The sequence below is a fragment of the Ptychodera flava genome, chromosome 13 (genome assembly GCF_041260155.1).
Source record: "Ptychodera flava strain L36383 chromosome 13, AS_Pfla_20210202, whole genome shotgun sequence".
NCBI classification, from domain to species: Eukaryota; Metazoa; Hemichordata; class Enteropneusta; family Ptychoderidae; genus Ptychodera; species Ptychodera flava.
This window is the reverse complement of record NC_091940.1, coordinates 7,823,514-7,837,979: the sequence shown is the minus strand read 5'-3', so window position 1 is coordinate 7,837,979 and position 14,466 is coordinate 7,823,514. Positions and strand designations below refer to the sequence as shown.

General features: G+C 37.3%; 2 protein-coding genes across 16 annotated transcripts in view; one reads left to right on the top strand and one right to left on the bottom strand.

Annotated features, from left to right (window-relative positions):
- The window catches only part of LOC139147295 (WD repeat-containing protein 97-like), a 36,115-nt gene extending 33,693 nt beyond the window's left edge, over positions 1 to 2,422 (bottom strand). For 12 of the 15 annotated variants that reach the window (XM_070718328.1, XM_070718332.1, XM_070718337.1 and 9 more), the window contains exons 1-2: positions 2,030 to 2,147; positions 357 to 717 (exon numbers count right to left, since the gene is read on the bottom strand). In XM_070718328.1, the coding sequence (XP_070574429.1) occupies positions 357 to 596 (240 nt within the window). In that variant the 5' untranslated portion in view covers positions 597 to 717; positions 2,030 to 2,147. Of the gene's footprint in view, positions 1 to 356; positions 718 to 2,029; positions 2,148 to 2,286 lie in introns of those variants that run through there. The other 3 variants (XM_070718329.1, XM_070718331.1, XM_070718341.1) reach the window with 1 other exon arrangement.
- A 3,060-nt stretch (positions 2,423 to 5,482) lies between these two features.
- LOC139147294 (uncharacterized) overlaps positions 5,483 to 14,466 on the top strand; it is a 69,824-nt gene continuing 60,840 nt past the window's right edge. Inside the window, exon 1 of the mRNA XM_070718325.1 lies at positions 5,483 to 5,777. The gene's annotated coding sequence lies outside the window, so the exon portion shown is untranslated. The remainder of the gene's footprint in view (positions 5,778 to 14,466) is intronic.

Genomic DNA, 14,466 nt, shown 5'->3' with positions numbered 1-14,466 from the left:
ATTTTACAATATCATGACGAGGGCTTTCTTTCAGAATGATACACTGAGATGCGGCTGATTTGCAGCGTGTTTGCAAGGTTATATCTGATTGGTCGGTTGTCACTATTCATAGCCACTTAGGGAGTCTATTTGTATTGTTTTCATTATATTGGTAAGATTCAGCCACCCAATTGGATAACAGCTTCGAAATCGCTGCGAGTCGGCCCCTGAGATGACACTAAACATAACAATGATGGTATGAAACCATGAAAAATACCAGTTCATGACTCACTGCACTTTCATACTATGTAAAAGATCAAGTCGCAAAAGGCACGTTAGCACAAGCCCAATATGGCTGTGACAAGTGTGAAACTCACCTTAGCTTCTGGGTTGTATAACACATCAGTTATCTCATTGATATGATTTAGTTTCCTCACATGATGCACACCATGTCCTATGACAACACTTTTCAGGTCAGACCTGTAAACATTTTTCACTGTAAATCTAATTGTTTCTCGAAGTTTTCTCCAATAGAACTGGGCTTTGGTTTCATTTTCCTTTTGTCCAGGTTTCTTCTGGGTTGAGTCCAGGAACTTCCTTGCTTGTGCAAGGCTCATTGCTGTATGGAAATGGTGATGTTGATCTCAGCACTACAGAAACCGGTGTGATATTACTGCCTGACCAGTCTTGAGACAGGCTTGCCCTTGCCTAAGTCATTGCTGCTGTTAATGCATTCACCTAGATGAAAGAGAAAAATATATTGCCTTCGAGAGAACTGCAATTGGCCGGGAAATATTGTAGGTAAATGATTCAAATGATGCGTATCTTTGACAGGTTTGTCCAGATCACCGCGCACATAACATGCATAATGAATGACGCCACTAAACATGGTTCCCAGACACTTCGCACCAAAACCACTTCGCACCATACCATCTCGTCCCATACCATTTCGCACCAAAACCACTTCGCACCAAAACATCCTCGTACCAAAACCACTTCGCCCCAAAAGTCATGTCCCCCAAACCACTTTGCCCGAAACTTATCGCTAACTGGTAAAGCTGAAAATAACCACCTTCCTGTCATCCTGGGACTGAAATCTTGAAATTGTACGCATTTCGCGAAATTGACATCGTGCAATTCCGCGCACGGCACCTGAGTTGTAGCATTTGCGTGTTTCTTTTTTCTTATTCTATCGTTTATGGTTTCATGCAACAATAAATGGTTCGTGGTAGCCAAAATGTCCTATACATTAATGCTTCCAAGTTGTAGGTAAAAACAACCTTATGATACGTCGTAACATCGTTGTTTCAGGACGAGTTGACTGTACTATACTTTGGGCGAAGTGGTTTTAGTACGATGTGGTACTTGGGACGAAGTGGGGTTGGGCGAAGTAGTACTTGGGACGAGGTGGTTTTGGTACGAAATGGTTTTGGGACGAAGTTGTGTGGGGCGAACTGGTTTTGGTGCGAAGTGTCTGGACCCCCTAAACATCATGGGTGTACAGGATTGTACATCCATGCACTAACTTACAATCTTAACTTCCACTTGTCAAGCCTCTCAAATGATACACAGTACAAAAAACATTGAGCGAACCATGACGGCCTTTTTTTTAACTCCATGAGCGAACACAGTTTCTTCTAGTTGGTGCTCATATTCAATGCAATCGATTAATGTAAACAAAAGCGGTCCTTCACTGGAGACATCAGACTCAGACTGCAGTTCACGGGTATATTACGAATAAAATGATTAAATCAACGATTGTACATTAAAAGGCCTATCTGCCTTTTCCTTTGCCGGGTACACCGTACTATTTGAATCTCTATCTAAGCACCATTTACGCTAAAACTGCCACTAATTTTCCTAGCCACCTGAAAATGTTGCTAATCCAGTGTATGTGTAACGGGAGGCGACGTCAATGCATTGCAGGCGAGTTGGAACTTGGTCGATGTGAAAAACCACTTTAAACATTAAGAAAACCGATATATCGCATTTAGTTATCATTACAATTTGTATGTGCATGCCCTTTGAAAACAACTGCAATATCCCTTACCAATTGGACTCTAGTAAGTGGTGGAAATGGCGACTAATATGAAAACAGTAACTCTGCATCAGCGTTGAAGCTCTATCAAGGTGTCGGCCATATTGTTTATCACCATGGAAGCCTGTTGCACCATGGGGATTTTGAATGAGAGGTCGTGTAAGATACTTTAAAAATTTAAACTTGCCTTCATACGGAAGATATTTTCTGTTTTCAACCCTTCACTGTTTCATGTGATTAAAACATGAATGATACAGATCTAGACAAACCTTTTTTCGTTGAGGATCTAGTTGATTGATCGGTCTTGCACCAAATTTTGAAGCGGGAACATACGTTGACCTCGATATGACCCCAAAGTGACAAAATGGCAGAGTTAGGGGAGCCAGATCGTAGCTGGTGCCGGTGGAAATCAAAGCCAACGCTGAAGTTATTTTCGTATTCGTTTTCGTATTCGTTTTCGTATTCGTATTCGTATTCGTATTGGAGTCACTGACAAAATTTTTTATTTTTAGTCCAAATTTCGTACGTATTATATAAAAGTTCTGTCTTTACAGAACTTAAAGTGCTTTTTATATGACAATATATCAATACTTCAACATTTGAGAATGTAAGTTGAAAAAGATCCAATCTTTTAGGCCCTAGATTGAAAGATATCGTTGCTATAATTAGAGGAGAGATTTTAAAAACAAACGGCCAGTACACAGGCACTCCTTAGCTGGGTAGTCTGTTGAATAGATCGATTTTCGGTTCGATCTATCGATCCCGTAGTCGATATGCGCGCCATTGTAACCAAAATACTCACTAGGTTACAGTGGCGGGCATACTGACCACGGGATCGATAGATCGAGCCGAAAATCGATCTATTTAGCAGACTACCAAGCTATTAGCGCCTGTGGGCCAGTAGTAGTCTTTGGAGGAAAGATTTTTTAAACAAACATCATTTTCGTATTCGTATTCGTATTCGTATTAACTTTATCACAACAACCATGGAGGTAGTAGAGACTACTACCTCCATGCAACAACCAACTTAAACATTCTGTTGACATCATTAGTATCGATAATGGAAATTTAGCTGACCCGCCCAATTTGACGAGTTGTAAACTTAAAAGGTAATTTTCTTGTTTTAAACTGATATCTCTGAGAAAGTGATCGTCATAACGACAGTGAATGCAGGGCTCAACGTTATCGCATGCCCCTAAGTCGATGACATGCTATATTTAGACTGCTGTCGCAAAGAAAATATCATCTCATATGATGTGGGAAAGCGTCATAAAAGAAAACGAGATGAATAAAATGGTATCATAGGCCTATGTCCCGATCGGTACATTTGTTTCCCTAATAAAGATTAAATGAATGTGTGAGCTGTTGTCAGAGTCTTTATTTCAGTACGGCCCATCTATTTTTCTTTCCTTGCGTTTGCGTCAACTGTCATTGCCAGAACATGTTGATCAACTTGCGTTATGATAAGATACACCAGAATGCATGGAAATTAATTTGTATCGCGAAATATCGAGAAATACCTGTATTCTATGATAAATAGACTTCAGCTAGTCTAGTAGCTGTCGCAACTGGCTCGATCGGTTTCCGTCATTTGTTACTGTGCGATCCAGTTTTAGTGTTACGCAGTTTGCCCCGCTCTACAACTCCGTTCTGCAGGTCACTCCGAAAACTTCAGCGATACTATTTTGGGGGACCGATTAAGCCGCTAGCCGTAGATAGCTCCTTTTTTCAACAAAAACTCTGAATAGAAATGCAGCAACTATCAACTTTCGATAGATATTTTGTAGGCAAGAGAACAAAACTCAAACGTATATGCGCATTTAATCCTAGCTGTGATATCGCAGCGGTACTTGTGGCGTGTATCGAACTCGCTCGGGTCATTGAGGTCATCGCCACAGTCCCATCCATGGTCTGTTCTCTACTACCTTCATGGTTCTACATAATTGCAGTCGCTGCCCGGCAGATTTGCCATGATATTTCAATAAAGTTGCTTGTTATTTAGATCTAGCTGAAAACAAAAACCTTTATGAAACAGGATAATCCAGTCCAAGCTTGATGAAATCGATGCTTTGATCTGCTTTCCAAAGGACGATTTCCGGAAATGGTCTAGCCGGTCACATGCCACTAACGCAAATATTCATTACGCACGTGAACGCATGAAACATGTTGCAGTTACTGGTTGCTTGTTTTCCCTTGTCAGCTATATTTTGATGACATTTTATGCTGGGATTATGATTGGTTCATTTGAAATGATGTGACAGCACTAAAACTGCTTCTGATACTTGATTGGATTGTAGTAAAATTTATCATTAAATTCATGGGATATTTTGACAGATCAAGATAACATCAGCAGACACATTGGCAGCGCTTGCAGAGGAGAGAACGCGCTCAAACCTTTGAGTAACTCCGCTCAACGGCTATGCTTATTCAATGCGTATTTTGGGGTCGTGGCCTTTCAGGACAATGCTCCGTGAACACTGAGCGAATATATGTTGTATTTGATCACGTATACGGTATGGAGAAATGTCTTGAAAAAAATTCAGTTGCAATCTCATAAAATTTGGTCGCCTATGCGACTGAAAATGCTTGCTACTTTGAGCCCTGATTGAATGTAATACATGAATTATCGGTCGGTCCGGTTTTATGTATAATATTGCTCACATCTTTACTCTGAAAGATAAACTACCTATTGTCATTGATTTATGTTACTTTCTCCCCTGTAGCAGCACGTACAACTTAGTCGTAACTTGCAATTTTGTAATTTTTTGCCTTACCGCACTCCCTGAGTTTTGTAAAGTATTGTATTGTATTGTTATTATAATTTATTTCAGGTCTACGTAGAGCCATATCAAAATCAAGTAAAATACTTGAAATACAAATTGTAAATGGATATGATCATTCTAAAGTGAGTCCAAAAGGATGACCGGATATAACAATTTTCACATTTTTTTATTCAGATGGTTGTCCTAGACAAGTCCCCCGTTCATCATAGCTTTCAACAGTCACCCGTTTTGCAGCGCCTCACAAAAGTCTGCCCTCCCCGCAAAACAATGGTACAGTCCAGGGCAGCTCCTTTGCATCCGCTCTCACGAGTCCCATTACTTGGCACTGACCACCTGATTTCGGGGTGCATCCAGCTGCCCGGTCAAGAGACATTGGCAAGCGAAGATGCTACCTTACCAGATCCCAACCGATTTTAAGTATTTTTTTTTTAAATAAAATGAAGTGAACAAAATTCTATAATATCTACAAATGCAAATTTATGTAAATTTAACCAAATTTGGCAGATGAAATTACGAATCAAATTATCACAATATTTAAACCTCAGTAAATATCGTATATTGCACGTTTCATACCTGAAACCTGGACTAAAAATAACAATTTCTGTCAGTGACTCCAATACGAATACGAATACGAATACGAAAACGAATACGAAAATAACTTCAGCATCGTAGCTGGTGCCGATGGAAATCAAAGCCAACGCTCTGTACACATGACTCTCAAAAGCATAGCGGCACTACAACTGTACTTAACGCGATTTTCACGTGTTACGAATTCATTTGAGACCATAATCTTGTCCCTATCTGTACTACCGGTAGCTACTTACGTGTCTTTTCATAACTGACACTTGTTACAGTACTTAGCTTCCGTCAAATCATACTGTAGTTCACCACTGCATCCGCGATCCGCGACCTCCAAGTACACTGATTGCTGCCATTCAACTTGCAGAAAGTGGCCAGACATACTGATGACAGTGACGGTAAGTGCAGTGCTACTGTAGTGTTTGAATATAAACATTTGTGGTTTTGCATTCATAATTCCAACATCATCTAAGTCTGCAAATAAGAATAATTGGTATCAAATTTATAAATACTTTTACTGATTTAGATGGAGGTGTGATTAAGATGTATGCGACAATAACGTTATAAATAAATACGCTGACAATTTTCAAGAGGTAATTTCGTTCAAACCAGGAAAAAAATGTCCGTTAGTTATTGCTGAATATACTGAAATAAAAACGTGTATATGCCAATGAGCAAAACAATGATGGTATTTAGGGATGCACCATTAGATTTTTGAGCGGGTACTAGTAAACTGGGGAATAATGCATTTTTTAGCTGTCAAAGCTTGAATACATTTTATGAATTCAGTAGAGTTTTTCTACATCAGCATGCAACCATTTTTTTCTCACTATACGGCCAATGGTCATCTTTTTTGCAACAGTGATGAGGCTCTACTTCAACCACCCCCCCCCCCCCGATTTGATTTTCGACCATCCCTTTCCAAAATTTAACAATCCATCACTTCAGTCAATGTGATCACAATATTCACCTCTTGGCATCATTATATTTAATCATTTAGTAAAGAAAGAGACATTATTATGATTTACAAGGAAAATGCTTCTACAAAATTGGTTATATATAACTGGTATTTGGCAACAGTACAATAGTATTACTGCCTGTAAATGTCCACAGTCCATTGACCACTTAAACATGCTTGTGTGTATGAACACTTAAGCAAGCCAGTCTTTTCATGCTAGTATAAGTGCTCATAGCGGCCATACATGAATGAACTTGCGTAGCATCTTGAAATGGTTTGTTGTATTTGAAGGTCATTTCACATCACAGCTAAGTTCCTCCATGTACATTGGTCGGAATGATGTTCAGTCAAAATATAGAAGATAAGGTTACAGTATACACAGACAAAGTGTATGCAACATGGCTTTAGTTTGATTGATAACACCTCAGGTATTGCTGTTAACATTGACTGCATATGGCCTCAATGTCCTTCATTATGCCTTCAATCCATCATTTTTTCAAAAATGATGGATAGCTGTATGCATGCAAACGCTTAGCCGTGTTGTAGCTTTGCCTGAGGCAGTTTATAATCTTTGACTGTAATACATTAGGCTGTGTTGAATGACCGTCAATTATCCTATTATTATTTTTCGTTTGTATGACAGTTATCAACTAAGCAGTAAAGGCAAAAGTCAAGGATTGGGTGATGAGACCCTCTTTCACGATGTTACATTTTTCATATCCTCATATTGTTGTCTAAATTTAAAGCAATTAATTATTTAAAACCATATTTTCTGGGGAGAAAAGTGATCGCAGTTCTACTTCACTTTTTAAGGATTGCTTTTACTTTTCTTTTAGAGAACTCTGTGTGATATGGCTGAATCAGTAATACATGTATTTCTTCATTACATGTATATGAAATATTCGTAATCTACATAGATATGAAATCAGGTATAATATGCAGTGAATACTGCATACCACAACAATACATGAGGCATACTGCAAAAGATTAATCTCATGTAACACTGCAATATTGAAATAATAATAAGCGAAAAACAGGACACTGATTAAAATCCAGTTCTAAGCCTATGTGTGTAGACATTGTTTCAACCATGTTAAACTTCAATATCTATCTATAGAGTAACAGTATTGGTGTTTATTACCGGTATAGCTTCACTGGCATTGCAATAAAATTGTGATGTTTATTTTCAAAATATTTTGTTCCTAAAATATTCCTTTGTACATTTCTCAGGATGGTGTAGCTGTGTATGATTGTAAATGACGTTGCAGCTATAGAAGCAGTACACATTTTAACAACCCACTATTGTAGGTTATATTACTCTGTCCAATGTTTTTTAATACCCCTTAGTCTGTCTACATGCAGGGGAAAGGCATATTAGAACACAAACATTAATCGTTATCATTTTGGTACATCATCGTAAATGACTTCTTAAATGGATTCTTTACTTGGTAATTGTAAAGTCTAAAATGACTTCTGCAAAAATTATAGATGCATACCTCATAGATTTTATCCGAGTGCACAGCTGTAACTACACTGCAGATCTACAGAGGGCAGAGATGTGATGATTGTATATTAAATTATTATAGCTTTTAATGTCCTAATTCGGCAGCTGTGCAAGCAAACGTTTTCTCTTATTAATTTGTTTCCTTTTCTGTAACAGTAACCATGGCACGATGAAGTCTCCACTGTGAATTTTCGCATGTCAGGTATTGCTTATTCAATGCACAATGAGATTTCAGAATTAGATTAGCAGATCATTCCCACAGGGAAATATCAAACCATTCTCGCAGACTTTTGAAATGCTGTATATAAGCGTTGTAGAAAATGTAGCTATAAAATCTAATCACACATGTTTTGGCAATTAATGGGACATATTTTTGATATGGTAAACCTATTTTCTATGCATACATGTACATGTAGTATATACATACTTACTTTGCCATTTGACAGTTTTTATTTTGTGGTGAATTTTTAACCCCTTTGAACAGTTTGTTATTAATACTTCTTTAATGCAAATGGCTTTCACTTGTGTAGTTATCCTGAGATGAAGGTTTAGTCCTGCAGTTAATGCATAGTACAAACATTGTCAAACCTAACCTTTGCCTAAAGCTCCCTTGATGTAAGTACAACAGATAACATGTAAAAGTAGGCGTAAATTTAAATATTGGAACCATATTTTATATAACTTGGGAAAATAATCAATGTCATCATACAGAATGTAATCATCTTTTCATTTGTTTCAACTTTCAAGTGCATAAAAGCCTTGTGGCAAATTCATTTAACTGTATATCTGTGAATGAGGGGACCTAGGGGCTGTTAGTATACAAAAAGTAAAGTACTTTACATCTTATAATGCAGTAAATCATTGAGCACACCCCCCTCAAATCCAAATGAGGATTTCTTTGTTTACTTCCGTTGAATGAACAAATTTATCGTTATATCATACATATTTTATTGCAATGTTGGTGAAGGCGACAGTGTTGAAAATGGTACTATTCAGGGTCTAGCTTCAGATTTTGTAGCAGAATCATTCCTTGGAGACGTTTCCTGCTGAAATATTTATAAGGGCACCAGGTACTTCCGTCAGTAAAGGCTTTCAGAACCTCAGTACTCACGTGTCTGTTTCTGGTTAATGTAAATTAACAAAAGACGATGTACCATTAAAAGTATTTGATATAATCTGGCACACTGCTTTATTATGGTTCCTCTGTAATTTGAAGATGTGGACAAACAAATTGTTACAACTTCTGGTTTGGGCAATCATCAGTCTTATTTTTTCACCATTTCTGTCTTGTGTGTGATTTGCAAAGTCTTGTTCTACTCCCCATTTAGCATGTTGAAACACCAACTATTCATTCAGCTCATCAACACAGCATCTATACATGTAAACTGCGCTGCTGCTGCACATTTTGAATAGTCCAGACAAGAATTCACTCGTCAACAACAATAACAATGCAGTTAACTCATGTACAGGTCGAGTTGACAAGTTCAACATTTATCTCACCATGCTTTTGGGAGTAGAACAAGAAACTGTAGTGGACATTAAACACAAAAATGGTGAAAAAGTCATTTGAAGTTACAGCTACATGTACATGGTGTAGTGCATGAATACTGGCTCTGGAGTCAAAGTGCTTCTCCAGAACTTTTATGTTAGGTAATCTTCTCTCGATCTGATCAGTTTGCTTACACTGTTCAAAAGGAATTCTTTCATTGAATGAAGTGTTTCTTCAAAGAGATGATTTCACCCAATGCTTACTGTTTCTCTTACTTTACTTACCGACTCATACCAAGTGAAATTTGAGGTCAATTGGGATCCCTTTGCTGCAAGTGCCAAAGGTCAAAAAAGGTCAAATCCTGATGAGGGTTCAATGTTGGTCTGTGTGTGTCCTCACTTGTACTCTGATATCTCAGTTATCAAGTACATATGAAATCATGTTGCTGATTGACTGCCTGAGCAGAACTGTCATGTTGCAAAGCTAGCTTATTTATATTACATACCGTAGACGAATATTCCGGTGGTTTTCGATTTCAAAGGAATTCTCAATAAAGATTTTCAGCATGGTGGTTGTATATAGTTCTGTCAATTCAATGTTGTACTCACTTTGAATTTAATAAGCCACACTATCAATGATGGCATCTTGCTATACTAGTTTGTGTGTGACCTTTCTGAGAATGCAGCATGAAATTTCAAATGTACTTTAAAAAGCTTGGAGATTCAGTAAACTACCGTAAATGAGTGTGAAGACACGCCATAATACAGGATGTTTAGATATGTAGGAGAAAACAAATTACAAACCTAGCAGTATACAACTTGACAGTTGTCAAACAAACCCTGTACGTTTGTAATGAACAGTTTATATTTCTCATCAGTTTTTTCTGCAGTTGGATAAACCTACCTGACAAAAAAGTGCCTGTTTATAATCTTATTCTTAGCGATATGAGGTTATTGATCATATTAATTACTATGGAGTGGTGTCAATGTAGATAATTCACTGTATGCTGTGCCACAGGATAAACTTTTATGAGCTCTCAGATGGTGTTGTAATCTTTGGATATGACATCTTATCCGTAGCCAGTCTTGCTATGTAACTGATGCCTTAGGATAAAACATTTGTAATTGTTTATTGTCTGATAGCATACGCCAATGGAATGTCAATCTGAATATTTATGTAATGCTGCCAGCTTGTGGTTTTGACTTTAATGTTTCCAGTTGGTGGTTTTGACAAGCAGAAGTGCCATCAGTTTCCTCAGACACATGACTGGATAGGAATTCATAGTCAATGCCACAAGGGTACGGTATTTGTATTAAAAGTGTTGTATTGTAGTCTCTTAACTGTGACAGTTTTTGCTGATGTATGTCAACCACAGTTTAGGCCAAATACAAAAAATATTTGTGTATCCGATGCACCCTATTTAAATCCCTTCGACCCTCAACTCTTTTTTCTCATTTTCGAAATCATGCATGGTTTTGCCAAATTTGCTGTTTTGGATTGGTAACACGTCTTTAAATGCATATTAAGGTCAGGACCTTATTTCAGCATTCCTGTTAGAAAAGTTTAGTAATGTCTGATTGTTTACTTACAAACATACATGATCTTCAGAGATTGAGATCATCATGCAAACACAGAATATCAAGCCAATGTTTTTTAAAAACCATGATGACTATATGAACAATTTATCTTCATGATTTTGAACTCTAATTTTTAACCATAGGCATTGTACGTACTTGAAGCAATAAAGTATACAGTAGTCATGTATAAAAGCCTGGCGAAACTGATCTGCTGTCAGATTAAACCACTGGTATTGTGGTCTTTCCCCAGCTGTTGCCAGATTTACAAGATGTCATGTAAAGAATTGTGATCGGGTTGACCCACGGTCACAATGTCAGTGTTCTCACAATATGCAGAGCCTTCCGTTTTATTTCAGTTGTATGGCATTTCAATAACTCTATAATCTGGGTGGTATGTATTTGCAGATTCATCTTATTCTGGCATATATGTATGGATTTGTAGCCATGCAATGGTTGCTGTGTGTTTATTTATATTAACACGTCCTTCACCTGCTGTGACTGATTATACAAGATTTGCTGTGATTACTCATCCTCAGCATACCTAGCCCCAGCATACCAGTATGTGTCTGCTGTTGACCACAGAGTTGATGAACAGTACATAACCAACAAAAGCCTGATTCAGTGGTTGGTAGGATTTTATTAGTAAAGAATATACAGTGATTAGTGTTCAATATACTGTATAAAGTTATTATACACCTGCGTCTGTAACCAATGGAGTTTCATTGAACAATTTCAGAATCAGTGGATGGGTAGTTTGATAACTGTGAAGTGTGATCAAATAACTTTTGGTGTGTACCGTTTTTGACTCTTGACTTCACTGCAGAAAACAAACATATTTCAAAAAGTAGGTATCAATTTGCATAATCATCAATTCACACCATGAAACAAGACCATCTATGTTAAATAATTCTGATAAATTACAATATCAACTACAGAGGTTGAATTTTTTTCTGATGACTACCTTCTGCGCATGTTGTCGTGTAACACAGTGTACATGTATGTATGGGGCATTCTGACAAACTTGCTATATACTGGTAATTTTTTGAATTTGATTGTAAAATTCATCTTCAGAAAGGCATCATAAGAATGTTATTGACAAAAAAAACAGGATTTATATGTCCTCTCGCATGTCCACAGTATGCTTACAAATTATCTGTGATGCTACATGTTTGAGACAGTATCTCTGATGTACATGTATGATGTATTCAGATACATAGTCTGATAACCCGGTAATTTGTAAATAACCTTGTAATCCCAGAAGAGAAAGATAATATCATTGTGTCTCCGTTTTAATTTCAGAGTGGATAATGCAACCGATCAATTAGTACAGTCACAACCTGTGGAGGAAATGGAAGCTCAGTGACATTTTGTGTTCTCACTAGATTCTAACCTATCTTAGTTTAGAAATTCCATTTCCCTAACTACATGTACAACGCTTGAGGCATTTAATGGGCATTGTTCTCTTCTTGCATGTAATCTGGCAGGGGAAATTCTGACAGTCTGAAGTCTGCAGTGAAAGATTATCAGACCTGATGGTAGGCAAATTTTCAAGTAGTACAGGCCCCCCTCCCCCCCCCCCCCCCCCACCATGTTCAATTTTAGCCTAGCCTCTTGAGTTGATGACGATGGTGATGACAATGATAATAATGACAATTTAGTAATTATCAGCATACCACACATCTTAAAACACCTAGGGCATGCACAAAAATAACTCATTTGACAACCCCCCCCCCCCCCCCCCCCCCCCCCCCAAAAAAAAAAGAAATCTACTCTTGTCTTGGCAGTGCACAAATCACAATGTAATTTATGGGGTCTAAGTGTAGTGCCAGCATGTGTCCAGCTTTGGGATTTTGAAATGAAGATTGAAAGTGGGAATGCAGGCCTTTATTTGTGTAGTTACTCTAGGGACGCAGTTTTGAAACCCTGCACAAAATTTCACAGCTTGATGTCTATTCATATCAATGAAAAACAAATCTATCATTGATCAGTATTGGTGAAGCCATAGATTTATAATAATTACTAATAAGGCTTTCTTATTTCAATTTACATGAAAAGTAAAAATTATTCTCATGACAAATGCAACGTAATAAATAATGACTTATGGTGTTCGTTATTTCATGATGCTGGTGGGGCAGTAATATATTAATGGTGGAGTTCAATAAGTAAGTCCATAGACTATATATTTTAACTGTTATGAATTTATTTTTTCTATTATTAATTTATATAGATAGGGAACTCATCCAAGATACATCCCAGTATTTGTAATTACTTTCAGCATCTGAATAATGGCAATACAACGCAGCAATTCAAAGCTATCCTGAAAATGTGTCCGAGTTACTCCATGCCAATTTGTGTTCTACCACTTCAAGTATGCTATCTGTTGTGCTGTTTAAGGATACAAATGTTGACCTACAATCTACGATGGTTTGAGAACATCAGACTACTGAAATTAAGCATAAATTTCCCAGTACACCTTTGGAAAAATGAATGAAGATTACACATAATGAGATTGCAAAAATGAATCATAAAATGAAATTAGATATGATAATGTTCGCTAGCACTGTGAAAGAGTAATTTTATACTTTATGTCTTACTTCGGATACATATACAAACTGTATGAAGATTATTTTGTTATTAGTGATAGTGCCTTTTGGTTTATTCAGGCCTGCCAGACTGGTAGTGTGTTTTCTGCGTTAATATGGGCCTCAAAAGTGAAAGATTTCACAATCATAAATGATGATTTTGAACCTTACGTGAGTGTAAGTGGTCCTGCAGTTAATGTATCTAATAGACTTAATCAGCAACATACACCATGGCATCTATACCACATAGAAAGCCTGAACCAGGGCATACAGTTTGTCTCTACGGTAGCATGTAGCTAAATTTCTGCTGGTATGAATGTAGTGTACGGTACGGAACTTTACTGCAAGCATTTATTGTGTAATACTAAATGTGGTATTTGGCCATCTGTGTGCTGTGAACCCAGACAGCCTCTATGTCAATGATTAAGTAGCTGATTAGTAGTGACGCTTGATGGTTAAACTTGCTAAATAGTCTCTTACATTGTAGAAAGGTAATTGGATATTAAGTGACATGTACCAGCAGTCTGAAATGACGTCGGCTGCAAACTCAAATGATTGGATAACTGTGTGCAGCTGGTAACTTGAAATTCGTAATCTGCCTGTAAATTTATTCAATTTACATCATGTGCATGAATTCTGCATTTTTTTTGGTACTCTAATGGATACCTGGGAGCTGTATATACCATCTTTGTGGGATAGGATTTCAGGTTTTCCACCTGCAGTAATTGATAAATACATCCGTACAGAAATGTGTGCAGAAAAAATTTGCATCATATTTCATTCAAAAAGTACTTATTTGTTACAATACAAAGTGTAGTATGGTGTTTTGGTTGGATCATTCCATTGACAGTGACTGATGTGTCAATGAATTTGACAAATCCACCCTCAGGTTCCTGTTAGTGTTGTACTTAGCTGTAAGCTGAATAGCTAGTACTTTATCAACACAATCAGAATATCAATTATGCAATTTTGTCAGA